This window comes from Balaenoptera musculus, chromosome 11 (assembly GCF_009873245.2).
Source record: "Balaenoptera musculus isolate JJ_BM4_2016_0621 chromosome 11, mBalMus1.pri.v3, whole genome shotgun sequence".
Classification (NCBI taxonomy): domain Eukaryota; kingdom Metazoa; phylum Chordata; class Mammalia; order Artiodactyla; family Balaenopteridae; genus Balaenoptera; species Balaenoptera musculus.
This window is the reverse complement of record NC_045795.1, coordinates 98,631,759-98,654,792: the sequence shown is the minus strand read 5'-3', so window position 1 is coordinate 98,654,792 and position 23,034 is coordinate 98,631,759. Positions and strand designations below refer to the sequence as shown.

Sequence of the window (23,034 nt, the reverse complement as noted above, 5' to 3'; positions counted from 1 at the left end):
ACCACTATCTTAAATAAATATCCACTTTCCCAACTTTTAAGTATGAGTCAAAGAACTCTATACCCAAAAAATTGCAAAGGCAGTTGACTCATTTTCTGAATCCCTGTACAGATAAGATTTCATGGAAACGCAATGCTGAAAGAGACCTGAAAGGTCTTGTTCTTCAGTCTTTTTCCCAAAATGTGTGTGCTGTGACCACAGCTGTCATTGCAGCACGGCCGAGAAAGGAGGTGACATAACCTTGGTCTTGGTTGCTTCCAGCTTCTCATGGCAAAGGCGGGGGAGCAGGCGCGGCGGGGGAGCAGGCGCGGCGTGGCTGCCTCCAGGATGAACATGTGGGGAGGGCCTCTGGGTACCTCCCTCCCCACGCTCCCCTGTGAGACAAGGGGGACCAGGAGCCTTTTGTCGACTTCGTGGGAGAAGATGCGGAGCCGTTCTCTGCTCTGCCCACGTTGTCAGGATCAGCATAGTGTTAGGTGGATTCCAGTTCTCTGTAAATTCAGAACACTGACTAAAGACGTTTATCGAATCTTGTAACTGCTCCCACCTATTTGCAGACTTCAAGTCAGCATTCAAGCTGCTCTCAGTCTTGAGCTGAGTGTTGCTCTGCCTCCTGGAAGGACTGTGTCTCATGCTCCTGGTTTCTCCTGTTGTTCAGTAAACACTTGCTGATTCATAGCAGTATCCTCCTCTGTTTCGCTTCTTCTATAATATTTATTAAGGGCTGCTGTATAGAGACGCTGTTCCAGACACAGATAAGGAGGTCAAAGTAGGTAGATAGATAGTAGGTAGGTGGATGGATCATTTGTTCCTTTATTCCATTACTGAATCCTCGTACTACAGCCCTGTTTGTTCAACAAATGTGTGTTGTGTTGTGTGTCTTCCCTGTGGCACACACTGCTAGGCCTGGGTGCACACTAGCAAGCGTGACGCGACTGAAACTCCTCGTGGAGTTTCCGGTCTTTTAGGGAGAGGCAGACAGTAAAGAAGCAATAAGGCAGTTTCAGATCACGCTAAGTGCCATGAAGAGAAGAAAGTATATCAGGCTGAGGGTAAGGCTGTCTCGCAGTGGGTAGTCCGGGAAGGCACTCTGAGGTGGTGACATGGAGCGTAGGTGGAAATAGTGACCAGGAGCCGGCCCTGGGCTGTTGGGGGAAGAGCTGGCGGAGGAAGCGGGCTGCTCCCCACAGCCGGGTCTCGCGCCTCACTGTGTCTGACTCCAGCCCCTCAGCCTCCGGTCACTTCCATTTCTCATCTCGCCGCCTCCTGTTATTTGTAATTGCTTAACCCAGATTTGGATCTGAGAATTTGGCCAAGTAGCCTACATTACTCATTTCAAAGAGGTTGGCTTCTTTTTCCCGCAAAACTTAGGACACAATACTTGGCAAATCCTCTCCAGAGGGACTAATTCCAACACTGTGTAGTCCCTACCTTATGAATGAGACGTTTTCCAAAAAGTCTTCTGTAAGCCAGTTGTTTAGACTGGGGATATATTTTCCCATTGAAACAACATTGTATATGATGGTTGTTCCTAAGCCAGGACACAGTATAATTAATGCTTACCTAGCCCATAATATGATGGAACTATACTAGGAGAGTGCAGATGGGGAAGGATCTGGGCCCTGCAGGCAGGTGTCCTTCCTAGGTATGAGAGTTGCCCCAGGCGATGTGTTGAAAGGCAAGCTTTTCTACCTGCCTTTCTTAGGCTTCTGAGAACCCAGTATCCTTGAATTGATCAGATTCTATCCCTTGGGCAAACTACCTAAACCTCCCAAGCCCTCAGAATATTCCAGACTTCAAATTACCCACCAATCTATTTTTATTTCCAACTTAGACATTTATTTTCCACCTGGTTCCAGTTGAGAGAGAGAATATGTTGTCCCTAACCTGTGAAATTCAACATTTCTCCCAGGCGGGGTCGGGAGGGACACAGAAAAAACAGTGTCTCCGTGTTATTGGACACGTTCCTGCCAGTAACTACTGGCAGAGGCAAGATCTGTCAGTACTGCTAGTAGTAATAATAACCCCTATATTTTATGCAGTATTTAAGGATCACTTTAACTGCCCTGGGGTCAGTATTTATGGCATTATTGTTATAAATGATGGTGAGAAAGGAGTAGGTGGATGATGAGAGCCTGTAAAATTGGGGAGGAGAAAGCTTTCTCATCCTTCAGTTATTCTTAGAAGTCAGCATTTAAGTATCAGAAAAGGAAAACCAAATGAACTTTAAAGGGCCACCTTGAACATTCTTATGGAAGTACAAACTATTAAAATGACTAATTTTAGGTAATGATCCTGGTTTAACATTTATCAAGTGAATCAGCGTCGCATAACTTCTGAAGAACTAAAGCTACAGTTTCTGCTGTAAAGAACTGCACATTAATAAACATATACAGTCATGGTGAGTCAATGGTAGATTTAAAAAACAGCCCATGTGGAAAAGGCAGGGGAGTGTGAAAAGCACGGCTTGTTTAGGGAAGAAGGAGCAGATTGACGTGACTCAGGTCCATGGCTTACGGCAGGAGAAAGTCGCATTTTTTATTGTGTACCAGGAATGACTCTCAATACTTTTGATCTAATAACTAGCTTAATCCTCACCGCAACCCTTTGACTGGGTGCTCTATTATTGTCGCCATTTAATAGGTGAGAAAACCAAGGCCCAAATCTGTCTCAGGTCAGTTGTCTGGTAGATTAGTAGGTGGTGGAGCTGGAATCTTAGCCCACACTCTTAACCATTTAAATTCACTGCCTCTCTGGTATTTTGGAGAAGAGGTTAGGCCGGGGTTGGGCAGGGCATTGAATACAAAGTGAAGAGGTGGGAATTTGACAAGCAATACACAACTAAGAGCCACAGAAGTTTTCAAGCATTGAAAGTTAGTCCAAGATTTGTTGTTGTGGAAAGATAATTTTGCCAGCAGTGTGCAGGAGGGAAAGAGACTAAAAACAGGAAAGTTTTTTCATTCAGCATATAATTAGGGGAGTCTTCTCTGCCCGGCGCCCTTGTAAGCTCTGGGGATGAAGGAAATAAACAAGGCAGGCACGGTCCCTGCCCTCGTGGGGCTTTCTTTGTAGTTAAAAAAACAGCAAACACGTGGCAGCACAGACTAGGGGAGGAAGGAGAACGTTACTTTAGCGTAACCAGGGAAGGCCTCTCCCAAGGTGACGCTGGAACTGAGCACCAGCCTCTGAGGACCTGTGAGCAGAGCCCGGGTGAGAGCTGACCAGGCAGAGAGGAGTCTGTGGGAAGGATAGTTAGGACCGAGTCTGTGTCGGTTGCCCTGTATCCTTGGCCTCCGGAACTCTGCCATGGCTCATGGCAGGCATCTGTGCATGTGTGTTGGGTGGATGGACAGAGCCCAGCAAGTCTGGATGGTGATGAGGGCTCGAACTAGGGCAGTGCCTCAGAGATGTGAACAGTTTCACGTGAAAATAATCAAGGTCACACCATTAACTGCTTCAATTAAGTATTCTATTGATATTTAGTACTTTGCTTTTTTTTTTTTTCCTAAATCATAATATTACTTCATGGAAGGGAGCATTAGTAAAGTGTTAAAGACCCAGTCAGACTCCTGGGTTCACATCTTAGCTGTAACCTTAATTAACTTTCTGCCTCCTTGTGACTCAGTTTCTTTTAAAAAAAAAAAAAGTTCTCTCTAAAAAAGTTCTCATAGGGATTAAATTAAATCATACATGTAAAGTGCTTAGCCCAGTGCCTGGCACATAGTAAATGCTCAGTAAATGTTAGCCCTTATTATTCTGGATACATGTTTGCTTGTATTAACACAGCCACTTAGAAAGGGCAAGACTACAGTCAGACCTGAGTTTGAACACCAGCCTTGTGGAGGTGCTGGAACCTTTCTGAGCCTGTTTTCTTCTTTGTAAAACAGAAATAACTGTCTCATAAAAAGGTTTTCAATGAGATGATATTTATAAAAGCCCCCAGCTTCATACCTCATTGATGGTTGGGGCTCAGAAAGTGACTGCTATTATCATTTATTACTGTTATTGTGTACTATTGCTGGCTCCGGAGGTTTTCCTCAGGCTGAGACACCTTTATCTGCTGATCGTTCAGTGATTGGTGGGCGCTCAGGCCGCCGCCGCCGCCCCTCGTTGTTTTACTAGTGACCCTGCTGCGAATCACTTCGGCCAGATTACTTTGGTATGGCAGGGGGCAGAGCTGGAAGTTGTCTAACTCCCTCGGACACATTCTCCAAATTGGAATTATGTTGTCAGTTATAATGATCATGGAACTTGTTGCATGTTGACAAATAATGCCTGTTTAAGTGAGCAGAGTGCTTAAATCAGGTGGATTCACTTGGCCCTTTACAGTCCTTAAGAAACAAAAAACACCTTCAAGCACTGTCAGTAAGAGAGAGAATGGGTTCGTTTTGATGCCAGATTGTCTGAACGCAGTCTCAGCTGCTTCTAGGAATAAGACAAAGCAGTGAGGAAGTGCCAGTTGAGTGATTCTTGGAGAAAAAAACTAGAAATGGGTGCCCGAACTCTAAAGTGTGAGTAAACATCCCCATTTCTGGATCCTGGTCAAAGCCAGTAAAGAAACATTTTCTCTGGGGTGAGAGTGTTAAGATTTATTCCATGACAGTCACACCATCTGTGACCTTGCAAGCAGTGTCATTGAATGACTTGCATGTTAGGGATTGACTCTTTGAATAATTTGGAAGCATACTTCTCCAGGCTTGGCAAGCTTGAGCTTTTGCTGAAGCCTCACTTGGAACTCTTTTTACTCAGTCACTTGCTAATTTCTGAGCACGCAACACTCCTGAAGGGATATTAATCACCAGTCATATCTAATGTTTCTGGATTACTTACTGTGTGTCAGGTATTGTTGTAAGTGCTTTGCATGTATTAACTCATTTAATCCTGGAAACTTGTAAACTAACAACTACTGCTGCTTCCATTTTACATTTGAGGATACCGAAACCCAGAGAAGTAAGTAGCTTGTCCTGGGTCATGTAGCTTCTAGTCCTGAGCTTGGATTAGAACACAGCCACTCTGGTTCCAGAACCCTTGCTCTTAGCCCTTCACTGCTCTACAAAGTGTCTGTGAGGCATGTGTCATTCCTGGTTTACACCTGGGACACTCTTCCCCAGGGCCCCTTGTGTCTTGCTCCCCATTTCCGGTGAGCTTTTTCAGCTTGTGTTTTCTTCAGTGCACTTTCCATCATCTGAAGTACTGTTCATTTGTTGGGATTCTTGTCTCTGGTCCTTGTTCTACCACTAGGATGCTGAGGGCAGACGTTCTTGCCTGCTTTGCTTACTGTCCTCCAGGGCTTACAGTGGTACCTGACGTGTACTAGGTGCTCAGTAAATACTTGATGAATGAATGCGTGGATGGTTGTGACATTGGTTCCTTCCCGAACCAGTATCATAAATCTGATTCCTCCCCGTCCCTCCCTGCACCTCTCCGTTATGTGTTCTCTAAAGGAAGAGAAAATTTTATTTATTGATTGATTTATTGATTTATTTATTTTAAATAAATTTATTTATTTATTATTGGCTGTGTTGGGTCTTCGTTGTTGGGTCTTCGTTGCTGCGTGCAGGCTTTCTCTAGTTGCGGTGAGCGGGGGCTACTCTTCATTGCGGTGCGCGGGCTTCTCATTGCGGTGGCTTCTCTTGTTGTGGAGCACAGGCTCTAGGTGCGCGGGCTTCACTAGCTGTGGCACGCAGGCTTCAGTAGTTGTGACTCACAGGCTGTAGAGTGCAGGCGCAATAGTTGTGACGCATGGACTTAGTTGCTCCGTGGCACGTGGGATCTTCCCGGACCAGGGCTCGAACCTGTGTCCCCTGCATTGGCAGGTGGATTCTTAACCGTTGTGCCACCAGGGAAGTCCCAAAAAATTTATATATGATTCAAATTTATATCACTGAGTACGTCAGCTATTTATTCTTATCTCATTCTCTTCCACGTGCAGTGATGGTATGTTTTCTGCAGCCATGGAGGTATTTTGGGGATGTATTTCAAATGATGTGTTAGGCTACCTCCTAGAAATACTGCCTTAGTCATCTTTTTTAAAATAATAATTATTTTGTCCACATGCAAAAGAATGAAGTTGGACCCCCTAACATACACCCTACACAAAATGAACTCAAAATGAATCATGGATATAAGAGCTAAAACTGTAAGACTTTTAGAAGAGTCACTTTGGGTTATGCAGTGGTTTCTTAGGTATACACCAAAAGCACAAGCAACAAAAGAAGAAATAGATAAATGGGACTATATAAAAATTAAACTTCTGTGCTGCAAACAAAACTGTCAAGAAAGTGAAAAGGCAACCAACAAAATGGGAGAAAATACTTACAAATCATGTATCTGATAAGGGACTAAGTATCCAGAATGTATGAAGAATTCTTAGAATGCAGTAAAAAGACAAATAACCTAATATAGAAATGGGCAAAGGACATTTTTTCAAAGAAAGTATACAAATAGCAAATAAGCACATGAAAAGATGCTCAGCATCATTCGTCATTAGGGAAATGTCAAACAAACCATAGAGACCCTGTTTCATACCCACTACAATGGCTACAATGAAAACGACAGATGAGAACGGGTGTTGACGAGGATGTGGAGAAGCTGAAACCCTCATACATTGCTGGTAGCATGTAAAATGGCACAGCCGCTTTGGAAAAACAGTTTGGCAGTCCCTCAAAATATTAAACTTAGAGTAACTATATGACCCAACAGTTCTACTCCTGGGTATCTACCCAAGAGAGATGAAAACATATATCCAGACAAAAAGTCATACACAAATGGTCATAGCAGCGTTATTCATAAAAAATGGCCAAAAAGTAAAAACAACCCAAATACCCATCAACTGAGAGATGGATAAATAAAATGTGGTACATCCATCCAGTGGAATATTATTTAGTCATAAACAGGAATAAGTACTGATAAGTGCTACAACATGATGAACTTTGAAAACATTATGCTAATCATAAGAGACCATAAGTTGTGCAATTCCACTTATATAAAATGTCCAGGATAGGCAAATCTATAGAGACAGAAAGCAGATTAGTCTTTGCCTGGGGCTGGGGGTGGATGGGTGGAGGGAGAGTGACTGTTGGTACAGGGTTTCTTTTAGGGAGGCTGAAATGGTCTAAAATTAGATGGTTGCATAGCCCTGTAAATATACTAAAAAGCATGGAATTATGTACTTGACATAGATGAATTGTATGGTATGTGAATTACATCTCAAAAAAAAAAAACTGTTTAAAGTGAGTATTACGTTGCCATGTTGACTTCCAGTTTGGTCTCCTATTCCTGAACACTTTCACGTTGGGAGTCCCACGTTGTAACCTGCACTGAAATGCTCTGTTTTCATGTCACTTGCCGCCTGGGCAGAGCCTGTATCTTTGTATCGCCAGAGTCCAGCATGGCTCCTGGCACTTAGAAACCACCCAGATATTTATTGAACTGAGATGACAGCAGTAATGCAGTTAGTCTAAGAGGGGTAAGTTACCCAGTCAGTATCTTAAAAACTCAGGGTTTCCTGCACCCTCTATCCTTGCCCTTCCCATATACACGTCGTCACAACAATATCTGCTTCACTATTTACAAAGCATTTTCTAATACCTTAATCATTTGAACCTAAAAGCAATTTTGTGAGGTTAGTATGACTATTACAGACATTTTGCAGAGGAGGAAACTGATTCAGAAAGGTTAAGTAACTCAACCGCAGCCACCCTGGGACATTGCCAGACTTGAGAGCCGGGGCCTTTCCACTCACATCCCTACCTTTGTAATAACGTCCCTGACCGCTGCGGACATGCTGGAATCATAGAGCAGGCCAGCTACAGATGGGTTATAAGCCTCTGAGTTTGTCTTATTTCAGATCAAGGAGAGGTTACCCTTTTGGTTACCCATTGAATTAGACTAGCCGTTCTCTGGCTTGAGCAGTTAAGAGTTAAACCCACCAGTAGAGGCATAAAATAAAAGCAGTCAGTTTTTCTCAATCCCTGTATTTTGTTGTAAACATGTATCTGCAGGTAAGAAAAATTGATTCTTATGATCAGATGCTGGTTCATGCTGTGCTCACGATTTTATTCATTTTGTTCTGAAGCAGCGGGTAATAAGCCCATTTGCTTGCTGTTCCCCATGACTGAGCCAGTTCTGCTGCACAGCAGTTGGAGAAATTCAGTTCAGCAGACATTTATTGATGTGCCTTCATGTGCCAGGCAGCGCGTGAGGAGCTGGGGGTTCAGGGACGAATAAGCTTCAGTCCTCGTTCTCAGAAAGTCCATAGTATTTTCCAGCTCCTTTCATCATGGCATGCAGTTGTTCTTTGGGGAGGATTTGGATTTGTATACCCATACATTTTGGTAACGTACAGTCCCTCTCTGAGAAAGTTACTATCTAAAATATAAGAACTTTTTGTTTGTGGAATGTACAGGGGAGAAGAAATGGCACAAATATTTAGAACTCAACAGTGATGCAATTTGATCTTTCACTTCTGAGCCAGCCTGTTAGATTCAGAGTTTGATGACATTTCATCCCTTCAGAGATTAATAGAAAACATTTATAGGCTCTGAATAAAAGCGTAAGGATTTACACAATTGAAAGTTAACCCAGCTGCCTCTCCATTCACATTTGCTGAGACATCATGTCTGTGCTTCTGTGAATTTATTTTAAAATGCTAGAAGTAGTGTGCCAACATTACAGAAGTGAGGGAAATGGAGGAAAATTACAAAGTGAAGTAAAACTAGTACCTAAGACATCACTGCCCTGATACTAAGAGGTGGCTGGGCCTTAGGCAAGCTGTCTTTGCCACTCCATCTCCTCATCATTGAAATTGAGAATAATTAGTACCCTCTTTTTTTAAAAAATTTATTTATGTATTTATTTTTGGCTGTGTTGGGTCTTCATTGCTGTGCACAGGCTTTCTCTGGTTGCGGCGAGCGGGGGCTACTCTTCATTGCGGTGCACAGGCTTCTCATCGCTGTGGCTTCTCTCGTTGCGGAGCACGGGCTCTAGGCTCGTGGGCTTCAGTAGTTGCGGCACGTGGGCTCAGTAGTGGCTCACAGGCTCTAGAGCGCAGGCTCAGTAGTTGTGGCGCACGGGCTTAGCTGCTCCGAGGCATGTGGGTTCTTCCCAGACCAGGGCTTGAATACGTGTCCCCGGCTCTGATAGGCAGATTCTTAACCACTGTGCCACCAGGGAAGTCCCAATCAGTACCTTCTTTACGAGGCTTTGCCAGCCCTGAGCGAGACAGCCAGTGTGAAGCACAGGCCATTAAAAAGCCCACAATAAATGTGTATCTTATTAGAGCAAATGTAACCATTTTAAAATAGTCCTTTTGTCTTCTTTTTCCTGTTTTTCTACAGTTGTTTCCTTCTTGTACTTTTGTATCCTGGTTTCTTAGCTGCACATTATTACATGGTCATTTTCCATCTCACAGTGTGTTGTTCCTGTAATTTTTAGTGGTTGCACCCTGCTCCGTGGTAGGTGTGGGTGCACCGTTCCCCTGTCTTGGGGCATTTGGTTGCTGCCAGGATTTCAGTGTTATAAATAGTGCTTCAGTGAACAGTTGTGTGTGTGGAATGTATGCAGTTGCTTCTTGGGAAACCTCAGGCGGGTTCCATCATCCCTGTGTCTCTGTTGCCTTCGTGCTAGATCGGGATAGGGCAGCATCCACCTGAGAGGACAGGTGCGTGGACAAATGAGGTAATATGAGAAAGCAGATGCTCAGTGAACTTTGCCTCCTAACCTCTGTTTGGGTTTCTTGCTTGGGGCTTCCTCTCCAGAGATGAGGTTTCATCATTCACCGCTTCCAGAAGTATGTTAGCAGTTTATAAAGTCAAAAGCATTATGTGAAAGAACCAATTTCTCTACACCCTCACTAGCAGTCGTCCCAGGGTTTAACTATGTAACTCTCTTCCCTTTAAAATAATAGTGAAAAAACAGTCTCGTCTGTATTTGAGAAGCTTGTTAGGACAGGACTCACTTGAGCTCACTGCCCTAACCAGTCCCGACCTCATCTCACAAAGGTCGGGTTCCAGAGGCTGTTTGTAAGGCTTTTTCCAAAGCTTATAGTCCTCACATGCTTTCTACCAAATTGTAGTGTAAGTTGGCCCTTTGAAGCTTAAAAATCCAGTGTATTTTATTCCTTACTGAAGTATATACTTACTATTGGATGTCTTTTTATTTTTCCAAACAGACCAGTAGTTTGCTCCAGAAGATCTGCTGTGGCTGGTCATAATTTTGATGATTCCCTTCCCTGCTCCCAAGAAAAGAAATCGGTGAGGGTAACCACATGTCCTGGTTTGCCCAGTTTATACTTGTCCTGATGACTTTGCATTTCCCACTTCACCCTCAAAAGTGACCTAGTTTGGATGATAAGTTACATTGTCACCCTCCCCCCAGGGGATTCCTCAGCAGCTGAGGTATCTGCCTGCTCTTTCCACCTCACTCCTCCACCAGATGACTTTCTATCTGCCCAGCAAAGGGTTCAGCCACATGGCTTTCTCCAAGCTTCCCCAGAGGGTCCTCACGTGTGCCCAGCCTCTTCTGAGTTAACATTAGCCCAATAGGCGTTCACACAAGTTTTCCCATTTCCTCACTCTTTTGCCCCCATATCTTGCTGATGGTCGCCAGTGGCATGGGCAGGGTAGGGCACTTTAAGTTTGCTTCAAAAGTTATTCTTTGTCCTTTGGAATTAGTATTTTGCAGCTCAGTTCATCCCACAGGCAAATGTAAGGTTCCTCATTTCTCACCACTTGCAATTTTTTTTAACTTTAAACTGAGCGTAGTCTTTTTTTTTTTAAACTAAATTTCATACTTTTTTTCCAGATGCTTTGGCATCATATAGAGGCAGCCTTTGGTGCTTTATTTTTTAATTGAAGTATAATTGACTTACAGTATTATATTAGTTTCAGTGTACAACACAGTGATTTTATATTTTTATAAATTACAAAATGATCACCATGGTAAGTCTAGTTATCGTCTGTCACCATACGTAGTTATTACAACGTTACTGACTATATTCCCTATGCTGTATATTACATCCCTGTGACATTTCTTTTATAACTGGAAGTTTATACTTCTTAATCTCTCTCACCTATCTCACTCATCTCTCTACCCCCATCCCCTTTGGCAACCATACGTTTGTTCTCTGTATCTGTGAGTCTGTTTCAGTTTTGTTGTTTGTTTTGTTTTTTAGTTTCCACATATTAGTGAAATCATACAGTATTTGTCTTTCTCTGACTTATTTTGCTTAGCATAATACCCTATAGGTCAATCCATGTTGTCGCAAATGGCAAGATTTCCTTCTTTTTTTATGGCTAATATTCCATTGTGTGTGTGTGTGTATGTGTGTGTGTGTGTGTGTGTGTGTGTGTATGTGTGTGTATATATATATATATATATATATATATATATCCCATCTTCTTTATCCATCCATCCATCAGTGGGCACTTAGGTTGCTTCCATATCTTGGCAGTTGTAAATAATTCTGCAGTGAACATAGAAGTGCATATATCTTTTCAAATTAGTGTTTTGTTTTCTTTGGGAAAATACCCAGAAGTGGGATTCCTGGATCATACAGTAGTTCTATTTTTAATTTTTTGAGGAACCTTCATACTGTTTTCTGTAGTGGCTGTACTAATTTACATTCCTGAATGAGGGTTCCCTTTTTTCCACATCCTTGCCAACACTTGTTACTTGGAGTCTTTTTGATGATAGCCATTCTGACAGGTGTAAGGTGGTATCTCATTGTGGCTTTATTTTGCATTTGCCTAATGATTAGTGATTTGAGCATCTCTTCATGTGTCTATTGGCCATCTGTATAAAACTTCTTTGGAAGAATGTCTATTCAGATCTGCTGCCCTTTTTTTTTTTTTAATTTTTATTTATTTGTTTATTTATTTATGGCTTGTGCTGGGTCCTCGTTTCTGTGCGAGGGCTTTCTCCAGTTGCGGCAAGCGGGGGCCACTCCTCATCGCGGTGCGCGGGCCTCTCACTATCGCGGCCTCTCTTGTTGCGGAGCACAGGCTCCAGACGCGCAGGCTCAGTAATTGTGGCTCATGGGTCCAGCTGCTCCGCGGCATGTGGGATCTTCCCAGACCAGGGCTCGAACCCGTGTCCCCTGTACTGGCAGGCAGACTCCCAACCACTGCGCCACCAGGGAAGCCCCTGCTGCCCATTTTTTAATCAGGTTGTTTGGGGTTTTTTTGTTGTTGAGTTGTATAAGTTGCACATATCATTTGCAAGTATCTTCTCCCATTAAATAGACTGCTATTTTGTTGATAGTTTCCTTCGCTGTGCAAAAGCTTTTTAGTTCGATGTAGTCCCATTTGTTTATTTTTGCTTTTATGTCCCTTGCCTGAGGAGACAAAGCCCCCCAAAATATTGCTAAGACTGGTGTTAAAGCTCATACTGACAGAGTTTTATGGTTTCAGGTCTTACTTTTAAGTCTTTAATCCATTTTGAGTTTATTTTTGTATGTGGTGTGAGAAAGAAGTCCAGTTTCATTCTTTTGCATGTAGCTATCCAGTTTTCCAATACCATTTATTTATTTATTTATTTTAAATTTATTTATTTATTTATTTATTTTTGGCTGTGTTGGGTCTTTGTTGCTGGGCATGGGCTTTCTCTAGTTGCAGTGGGCGGGGACTACTCTTCATTGCGGTGCGCGGGCTTCTCACTGTGGTGGCTTCTCTTGTTGTGGAGCACAGGCTCTAGGCATGCGGGCTTCAGTAGTTGTGGCACTTGGGCTCAGTAGTTGTGGCTCGCGGGCTCTAGAGCACTGTCTCAGTAGTTGTGGTGTATGGGCTCAGTAGCTGTGGTGCACGGGCTTAGTTGCTCCGCAGCATGTGGGATCTTCCCAGACCAGGGCTCGAACCCGTGTCCCCTGCGTTGGCAGGTGGATTCTTAACCACTGCGCCACGAGGGAAGCCCTCCAATACCATTTATTGAAGAGACTGTCTTTTCCCCATGGTATATTCTTGCCTTCTTTGTCATAGATTAATTGAATGTATAAGTGCAGGTCTATTTCTGCACTCTCTGTTCTGTTCCTTTGATCTATGTGTCCGGTTTTGTGCCAGTGCCATACTGTTTTAACTTCTGTAGCTTTGTAGTGTAATTGGAAATCAGGAAGCATGATACCTCCAGCTTTGTTCTTCTTTCTCAAGATTGCTTTGGCTTTTTGGGGTCTTTTGTGTTTCCATATAAATTTTAGAATTATTCATTCTAGTTCTGTGAAAAATGCCACTGGTACTTTGATAGGGATTGCACTGAATCTGTAGGTTGCCTTGGGTAGTATGGTCATTTTAACAATATTAACTCTTCCAGTCAATGAGCATGGTTTATCTTTCCGTTTGTTTGTGTAGTCTTCAGTTTATTTCATCAATGTCTTATAGTTTTCTGAGTACAAGTCCTTTACCTCCCTGGTTAGATTTATTCCTAGGTATTTTATTCTTTTTGATGGCAGTGTAAATGGAATTGTTTTCTTAATTTATCTTTCTGATATTTCATTGTTAGTATATAGAAATGCAATAGATTTCTGTATATTAATTTTGTATCCTTCAACTTTAGTCAATTCATTTGTTCTAATAGTTTTTTTTGGTGGCATCTTTAGGATTTTCTATGTGTAGTATCATGTCATCTGCAAACACTGACCGTAAAAGAAGTTTTACTTCTTCCTTTCCAATTTGGATTCCCTTTACCTCTTTTTCTTGTCTGATTGCTGTGGCTAGGACTTCCAATGCCAGGTTGAATCAAAGTGGTGACTGTGGGCATCCTTGTCTTATTCCTGATCTTAGAGGAAATGCTTTCAGCTTTTCACCATTGAGTATGATGTTGGCTGTATGTTTATCATATATGTCCTTTATTATGTTGAGTGTATTTCCTCTATACCTACTTTGTTGAGAGTTTTGATCATAAATGGATGTTGAATTTTGTCAAAAACTTTTTCTGCATCAATTGAGATGATCATATGATTTTTATTTTTCAATTTGTTAATCTGGTATATCACATTGATTAATTTGCAGATATTGAACCATTGTTGCATCCCTAGGATAAATCCCACTTGATCATGGTGTGTGATCCTTTTAGTATATTGTTAAATTCGATTTGGTGATATTTTGTTGAGGATTTTTACATCTAAGTTTATCATTGATATTGGCCTGTATTTTTCTTTTCTTTTCTTTTTTTTGTGGCATGTTTGTCTGGTTTTGGTATCAGGGTGATGCTTCCTGCTTGTGTGGTTTGGCATCAGGGTGATGCTGGATGTTTCCCAATCTTGGAGGAGTGGCCTTATGTAGGAGATGTCCTATGGGTCCCAGCAGCACTCTCCCTTCTGGTCACCAGGACTATATAGGGGTGCCCCCTGTATGGGCCACATGGGCCCTTCTCTTGTGGTGGGGCTGACTTCTTTGGGCATGCTCATAGGCAGGGCTGGTCCCTGCCAGTTAGCTGCCAGGCCCTGCCTGTGTGGTGGCCACTGGCCTGCTGGTGGTTGGGGCTTGTCCAAGGGTGATTGGATGTAGGGCCTGGGGCTGGTTCTGACCCAGTAGTGAGCAGGCCTGGTGCTAATAGGCTAGAGGGAGGACTCCAAGATGTCACTTGCCAGCACCAGTGTCCTCATGGAAGAATAAGCTCCTCAGAATGGCCGCCATCAGTGTCTGTGTCCCCAGGAGTCCCAGTTGCCTCTTGGCTTCTCTAGAAGATCAGCAAGTTCACCACTTGCAATTTTTTAAATTATATCTGCTTTAAAGTTTATCTTAAATGTAAACCTTGCCCTTATCAAATATAATAAGGTTATTTATATTCATAAAGCGCCTCAAAAGCCCTCATGCAAACAGCAAGCAGGGCCAAGCTGAGTAAGCAGTACCAAGGACACAGCTATGGTGAGGCACACAACCCCCATCTCTGTGATTGGTCACAGGCAGAGTTTTGTTCACAAGATGAAAGTTTGTAAATACAGAAGCTTCTGCATTGGAAAAACAAACACATATTAACCTCTCAGTGGTGACTACCTTTTGTACTTAGGTAACTATATTTTAACTGGCTAAAGGGCTTTGTGATTTGAGAGTCTCTCTTTCCCCCCAAACATGTGCCTGTGTTTCTGGGGTACTGTGTTCACGGTTTTAAGGTGGAAAAGCAAGTGTTTTGAATGAGAGATCCTGCCAGGTTGAACTAGTGCAGTGTCAGCTGGGGGACTGTAGTTCACAGGTCAGAATGTGAATTCGCAGTGGAAAATTTGTTTTTCTGTTTGTTTTAACCAGGTGACTTTCGGATGGTGGTCGGAGAGGATAAGGCAAAAGTGTTGAATATTGTGAAGCCCAACATAGCCCACTTTCGTGAGCTCTACGGCAGCATTTTACAGGAGAATCCCCAAGTGGTGTATAAAATCCAGCAAGGCAGCCTGGAGGTAAACTATCTGTGGGAAATCCTGTGGATTTATGTTCTTCCATATATTTGAAATAAGGCTAAAAGGTACACAAATGACTAGTAAGTGACTAGTAATAAGAGGCTGCCTTTGGAGAAGGGGACCAAGGGCTGACATGAGGCAGGGGGTGGGGACTGGTCTTCACCATGTGTCTTTTTTGCCATTTGAAGTTCTTACTATGTATGTTAATTATTAATCAAAAATGAGTGAAAATCAACTCTGAAATTACCTTCTTTCCATCCCCAAGCCCATCTGCCTCCCCAGAGGTAGCCTTATTAACAGTTTGGCGTGTTTTCTTCCAGATCTTGTTGCATGTACTTTTGTATGTATTTGTACATATACACATGTATGAAGCAGTTTGGTCTTTTTTGTTTGGTTTTATTTTACATAAATGTATTCATACCAGTTATTCTGAAGCTTGTTTTTTCCCCACTTGTTATATGTATCATGTCTTGGAACTTTTCTTTTGATACATCAAACAAAGCTTTCTTTCAAGGCGTTCTTCAAATTATTAAATTTTTTGAAAAGAAAAATCAAAGAGCCTTTCCTTTGAGAAAAATAATTTGCATTTAAGATTTTTTAAACTATAGAATTCATAGTTTTTTATCTTTAAGATAAGGAACACTATTTTACTTTTTAAATGCTCTTCCTCTTCCACATAATAGGGGCAATTAATATTATGTTGAATGACAAATTAATGGCATTTCTAGAACTGAAAGGGAACTTTTAAAAAGTAGGAATTATTTTAAATGTAATATTGGAGAATAACATGAATGCCCAGAATACCCACCACTCAGGTTAACAGATTTTGCCATGTTTGCTTTAGATTGAGGTTTTTTGTTTTTAATTTTTACTTCTCTCAAAGTAATGCATGCATATTGTTTAAAAACCAAGTGGCACCCCAAGGTTTGTAACAAAAAGCAGCAGTTCCCTGCTGTACACTTTCCTACTTGTCTGTGCTACTTCCCAGAGCAACTGCTTTTGTCTCCTTCACTGATTCTTCTTATGTTTACCTCCATATTTCTAAGTAATATGATTTGATTGTTATTCTTGATTTTTTTCAATTTGTACTTTATTTTTGTCATCTTTCTATGGAAAATGAGGATTTTTTACTCTCTTATGCACTGCAATCAACCCACATACATTCTCTCTCTCTCTTTCTCTCTCTCCTCCTCCCCCCCCGCCCCTCCACCGCTTATGCTCCATGTATAGTTATTACATAATTTTGGGTTAGGGTAATAGTCGATATTTACTTTATTATGACAACTGACTTTCTTCATTGCTAAGTTATACTACTATGAAATTTCCTTTCCTGTACAACTTTGTTTTTCTTGGAGTTAATCACTGTCTCATTTCTTTCACTTGCTTAGTTTCTACGTACCTGTAACTAATTCACCCTCAAATTCTGCTACAAATCTGTAAAACATCTCCCACTGTAGACAGACACATCAGGTGTGTTCTCTGTTTCTTGCTTTTCTCGGGGACGTTCTTCCTGTAGCCCTGTGTCCCCTGTTCCTTTCGGGGCTGGTTGTGTTCTAGGCTTGATGCACAGCTCTTCTCCTGAAACTTTCTTTCATTAATACCAGAGAATTTCTTCCCCTCTCCTTTGCTAGTTTTTGGTTTTCTGGATCTTTTCCTCTTTCACAGTTTACACTTTACTTTTGATGAAGTATACCTTTTAGTACTTCCTAACATAAGTTGTGAAGGAGGTAAATTTTTTGAGACCATGTACATCTGAAAATTGTACCCTCACACTGATTGATAGTTTGAGCTAGATATCAAATTCTAGGCTGGAAGTAATTTTCCCTCAGAAGTTTTAATTCATAGCTTCATTTATTCTAGCTTCTAGTGTTGCAGTCAAAAGTCCAGCACTAGAGACTGTCATACAGAGTGAAGTAAGTCAGAAAGAGAAAACCAAATATCATATATTAACGCATGTATGTGGAACCTAGAAAAATGGTACAGATGAACCGGTTTGCAGGGCAGAAGTTGAGACACAGATGTAGAGAACAAACGTATGGACACCAAGGGGGGAAAACCGCGGTGGGGTGGGGATGGTGGTGTGCTGAATTGGGCGATTGGGATTGACTTGTATACACTGATGTGTATAAAACTGATGACTAATAAGAACCTGCAGTATAAAAAAACAAACAAACAAACAAACAAACAAAACACAACTAATACTACACTTTCTTTGGGTTATTTGTATGGAAATATGTTAATATAAATGTTTCAGACATTACATGAAATTTCTAAAAATCTTATATGTTCTGGTATAATGTTATAAGTCATAATTCTACTTATTACTTTAAAATGTATATCTCAGAAATAAATAAATTTCCTTCTCAAGTGCATTATTATGAACTTTCATCAAATCTTTAACCGTGGTCATTTTTAAGTCTTTGTCATTTACAGACAGTTCTGGGTGTACTCTGATGCTTTTGCAAAACTGGTCCTATAAAAGGGTTTCATCTTCAAGGAATTCATGGAAAAGACTCTGACTAGTACAGGTTTCTGGTAACTGACTATACTGCTGAACTGAATGAATAAGCATTTTCAGAGCTCTAATGGAAAACTGATGAATTCATAAAAGTGCTAACAAAAGATCAAGATTGAAAAAAGAAATTAATTACATGGGACTGAGTGAACTGATGAGGATGATTATAATTTTTGTGACTTTCTGTTTGTTTGAAATAAAAAAAAAAAAAAGTCCAACACTATTCAGATTCCCTATCCTTTGGATGTGACCTTTTTTATCTCTCTGACAGTATTTAGGATCTTTTCCATTTTTCCAGTATTCTTAAATTTCATGATGATTTGCCTTTGTCTTTGTGTATATGTTTTTCATTTATTTTTTAATTATTATTATTTTTTTGGCTGCACCATGCAGCTTATGGGATCTTAGTTCCCCAACCAGGGATCAAACCCTTGCCCCCTGCAGTGGAAGTGTGGAGTCCTAACTGCTGGAATGCCAGGGAATTCACATGTTTTTCATTTATTACTCTGGCATTTCATGAGCCTCTTTTGGAAATTCACGAGCTTCAATTCTAGGAAATTTTCTTTTATCATTTCTGTAATGAAATTTTCTTTCATAATTTCTTCATATCCATTTTCTTAGTTTGTTCTTTCTAGAATTCCTGTTACTTGGTTGTTGGACCTCCTTGTTCGATTGTTTCTTTCCCTCATTCCTGTTTCTTCGGGTTTTTGTTCTGTTTTCCAGAAGAATTTTTTGAATCGATCTTCTAACACTTCTGTTGAATTTTTAATTTCCTCCGAATGTTCTTTTTTATAGCATCCTGTTCTTGTTGTATGAATGCATTATCTTTCCTCATCTCTTTAATGATCCTTATTATAATTTTTGAAGTTTTTTCTTGCTCTCTGTATTGTCTCTGTTTGTCTTAGTTCCTTTCTTTCTATGGATTCACTCTCATCTGTTGTGTTAGAAGCTTTTCTCAAATGTTTGCACATCCTTTGTGGCCTGTTTTTTAAAGAGCAAGGCAGTTTAAAAAATGCAGACTGGGAGTTCTTTGTGATGGATAGAGCTTGTCAGCTGGTGAGCTTCACTGTAGGATTTGGGACAAGGACTTGGCTGTTTCATTGGAGGACCCCAACTTTCAGTATCTGTAGAATTTCTCCAGAGAGACATCATCTACTCTCTGATTAGAGGATAGGGAAAGATAATGTGTCTAGCTGCCAACTTTTAGAACTGAGCAAGGGAAAAGAGCTGGGAATTTCCTTTAACTGTGAAAATAAACTTCCAAATCCCTCAGTATGGCCTCTGAAAGCCTGGATGACCTAGGTTCTACTGGCTTCTTGTTGTGGGGAAATGCACAAGAATAAGATTAGTGAGCTGAGCTTCAGTTCCCAGAGCTGCATCTAATCTTAAAGCTGCCACTGATACCCAACTTCTCCCTCCTCTGCTGCCCATTCCAAATTCCCCTCACCCTTTCTAGCATTTCGGCTGGTCTAGGTGAGGTGGCTCAGACCCTCATCCCTGAGGAGTCTGAGACCCGGGTCACCATGCTCATCTCAGACTGTAGCTACTGCACTTTCCATTTACCATCAAAGTTGGGCAAGAGGTAGTAAGAGATGTGTACCAGCAGCCCTACCTCCTGATGGTCAGGTTTAATTATTTCTGCCAGTATGGTGATTCATTTCTTTGTCTTCTGAACTTCTTGTCTGCCTGGGATTCTAAAGTGATTGGACTGCAGTTATAGCTTTAAGTTGTTTTTTTTTAATTAGTTATCCATTTTACACATATTAGTGTATATATGTCAATCCCAATGTCCCAATTCATCACACCACCATCACCCCCCTGTGGCTTTCCCCCTTGGTATCCATACTTTTGTTCTCTACATCTGTGTCTCTATTTCTGCCCTGCAAACCGGTCCATCTGTGCCATTTTTCTAGGTTCCATATATATGCGTTAATATACGATATTTGTTTTTCTTTTTCTGACTTACTTCACTCTGTATGACAGTCTCTAGGTCCATCCACGTCTCTACAAATGACCCAATTTTTTTTTTAATTTATTTATTTATTTATGGCTGTGTTGGGTCTTCGTTTCTGTGCGAGGGCTTTCTCTAGTTGTGACAAGCGGGGGCCACTCTTCATCGCGGTGCGCGGGCCTCTCACTATGGCGGCCTCTCTTGTTGCGGAGCACAGGCTCCAGACGCGCAGGCTCAGTAATTGTGGCTCACGGGCCCAGTTGCTCCGCAGCATGTGGGATCCTCCCAGACCAGGGCTCGAACCCGTGTCCCCTGCATTGGCAGGCAGATTCTCAACCACTGCGCCACCAGGGAAGCCCCCAAATGACCCAATTTTGTTCCTTTTTATGGCTGAGTAACATTCCATTGTATATATGTACCACATCTTCTTTATCCATTCGTCTGTTGATGGGCATTTAGGTTGCTTCCATGACCTGGCTATTGTAAATAGTGCTGTAGTGAACATTGAGGTGCATGTGTGTTTTTAAATTACGGTTTTCTCTGGGTATATGCCCAGTAGTGGGATGGCTGGTTCAAATGGTAATTTTATTTTTAGTTTTTTAAGGAACCTCCATACTGTTCTCCATAGTGGCTGTATCAATTTACATTCCCACCAACAGTGCAAGAGGGTTCCCTTTTCTCCACACCCTCTCCAGCATTTGTTGTTTGTAGATTTTCTGATGATGCCCATTCTAACTGGTGAGAGGTGATACCTCATTGTAGTTTTGATTTGCATTTCTCTAATAATTAGTGATGTTGAGCAGCTTTGCATGTGCTTCTTGGCCATCTGTATATCTTCTTTGGAGAAATGTCTATTTAGGTCTTCTACCCATTTTTTATTGGGTTGTTTGTTTTTTTAATATTGAGCTGCATGAGCTGTTTATGTATTTTGGAGATTAATGCTTTGTCTGTTGATTCGTTTGCAAATATTTTCTCCCATTCTGAGGGTTGTCTTTTTGTCTTGTTTATGTTTTCTTTGCTGTGCAAAAGCTTTGAAGTTTAATTAGGTCCCATTTGTTTATTTTTGGTTTTATTTCCATTACTCTAGGAGGTGGGTCAAAAAAGATCTTGCTGTGATTTATGTCAAACAGTGTTCTTCCTATGTTTTCCTCTAAGAGTTTTATAGTGTCTGGTCTTACATTTAGGTCTCTAATCCATTTTGAGTTTATTTTTGTGTATGGTGTTAGGGAGTGTTCTAATTTCATTCTTTTACATGTAGCTGTCCAGTTTTCCCAGCACCACTTACTGAAGAGACTGTCTTTTCTCCATTGTATATCCTTACCTCCTTTGTCATAGATTAGTTGACCATAGGTGCATGGGTTCATCTCTGGGCTTTCTATCCTGTTCCATTGATCTATATTTCTGTTTTTGTTCCAGTACCATATTGTCTTGATTACTGTAGCTTTGTCTTATAATCTGAAGTCAGGGAGTCTGATTCCTCCAGCTCCATTTTTTTCCCTCAAGACTGCTTTGGCTATTCAGGATCTTCTGTGTCTCCATAGGAATTTTAAGATTTTTTTGTTCTAGTTCTGTAAAAAATGCCATTGGTAATTTGATAGGGATTACATTGAATCTGTAGATTGCTTTGGGTAGTATAGTCATTTTCACAGTATTGATTCTTCCAATCCAAGAACATGGTATATCTATCCAACTGTTTGTATCATCTTTAATTTCTTTCATCAGTGTCTTATAGATTTCTGCATACAGGTCTTTTGTCTCCCTAGGTAGGTTTATTCCTAGGTATTTTATTCTTTTTGTTGCAGTGGTAAATGGGAGTGTTTCCTTAATTTCTCTTTCAGATTTTTCATCATTAGTATATAGGAATGCAAGAGATTTCTGTGCATTAATTTTGTATCCTGCAACTTTACCAAATTCACTGATGAGCTCTAGTAGTTTCCTGGTGACATCTTTAGGATTCTCTATGTGTAGTATCATGTCATCTGCAAACGGTGACAGTTTTACTTCTTCTTTTCCAATTTGTATTCCTTTTATTCCTTTTTTCTTCTCTGATTGCCGTGGCTAGGACTTCCAAAACTATGGTGAATAAGAGTGGCGAGAGTGGATATCCTTGGCTTGTTCCTGATCTTAGAGGAAATGCTTTCAGTTTTTCACCATTGAGAATGATGTTTGCTGTGGGTTTGTCATGTATGGTCTTTACTATGTTGAGGTAGGTTCCCTCTGTGCACAGTTTCTGGAGGGTTTTTATCAAGAATGGGTGTTGAATTTTCTCAAAAGCTTTTTCTGCCTCTATTGAGATGATCATATAGTTTTTATTCTTCAATTTGTTAATATGGTGTATCACATTGATTGATTTGCGTATATTGAAGAATCTTTGCATCCCTGGGATAAATCCCACTTGATCATGGTGTATGATCCTTTTAATGTGTTGTTGGATTCTGTTTGCTAGTATTTTGTTGAGGATTTTTGCATCTATATTCATCAGTGATATTGGTTGGTAGTTTTCTTTTTTTGTAGTATCTTTCTCTGGTTTTGGTATCAGGGTGATGGTGACCTCATAGAATGAGTTTGGGAGTGTTCCTTACTCTGCAATTTTTTGGAAGAGTTTAAGAAGGATGGGTGTTAGCTCTTCTCTAAATGTTTGATGGAATTCACCTGTGAAGCCATCTGGTCCTGGACTTTTGTTTCTTGGAAGATTTTTAATCACAGTTTCAATTTCATTACTTGTGATTGGTCTGTTCATATTTTCTATTTCTTTCTGGTTCAGTCTTGCAAGGTTATACCTTTCAAAGAATTTGTCCGTTTCTTCCAGATTGTCCGTTTTATTCGCATAGAGTTGTTTGTAGTAATCTCTTAGGATGCTTTGTATTTCTGCAGTGTCCATTGTAACTTCTCCTTTTTCATTTCTAATTTTATTGACTTGAGTCCTCTTCCTCTTTTTCTTGATGAGTCTAGCCAATGGTTTATCAATTTTGTTTATCTTCTCAAAGAACCAGCTTTTAGTTTTATTTCTCTTTGCTATTGTTTTCTTTGTTTCTATTTCATTTATTTCTGCTCTGATCTTTATGATTTCTTCCTTCTACTAACTTTGGGTTTTGTTTGTTCTTCTTTCTCTAGTTCCTTTAGGTGTAAGGTTAGATTGTTTATTTGAGATTTTTCTTGTTTCTTGAGGTAGGCTTGTATTGCTAT

The 23,034-nt window shown here is 40.9% G+C and overlaps 1 protein-coding gene across 3 annotated transcripts in view; it reads left to right on the top strand.

Moving 5' to 3' along the window:
• The window catches only part of TAMM41 (TAM41 mitochondrial translocator assembly and maintenance homolog), a 55,995-nt gene that overhangs the window by 14,305 nt on the left and 18,656 nt on the right, over positions 1 to 23,034 (top strand). For all 3 annotated transcript variants that reach the window (XM_036870273.1, XM_036870274.1, XM_036870272.1), the window contains one exon: positions 15,237 to 15,382. In XM_036870273.1, coding sequence (XP_036726168.1) covers positions 15,237 to 15,382 — 146 coding nt within the window. The remainder of the gene's footprint in view (positions 1 to 15,236; positions 15,383 to 23,034) is intronic.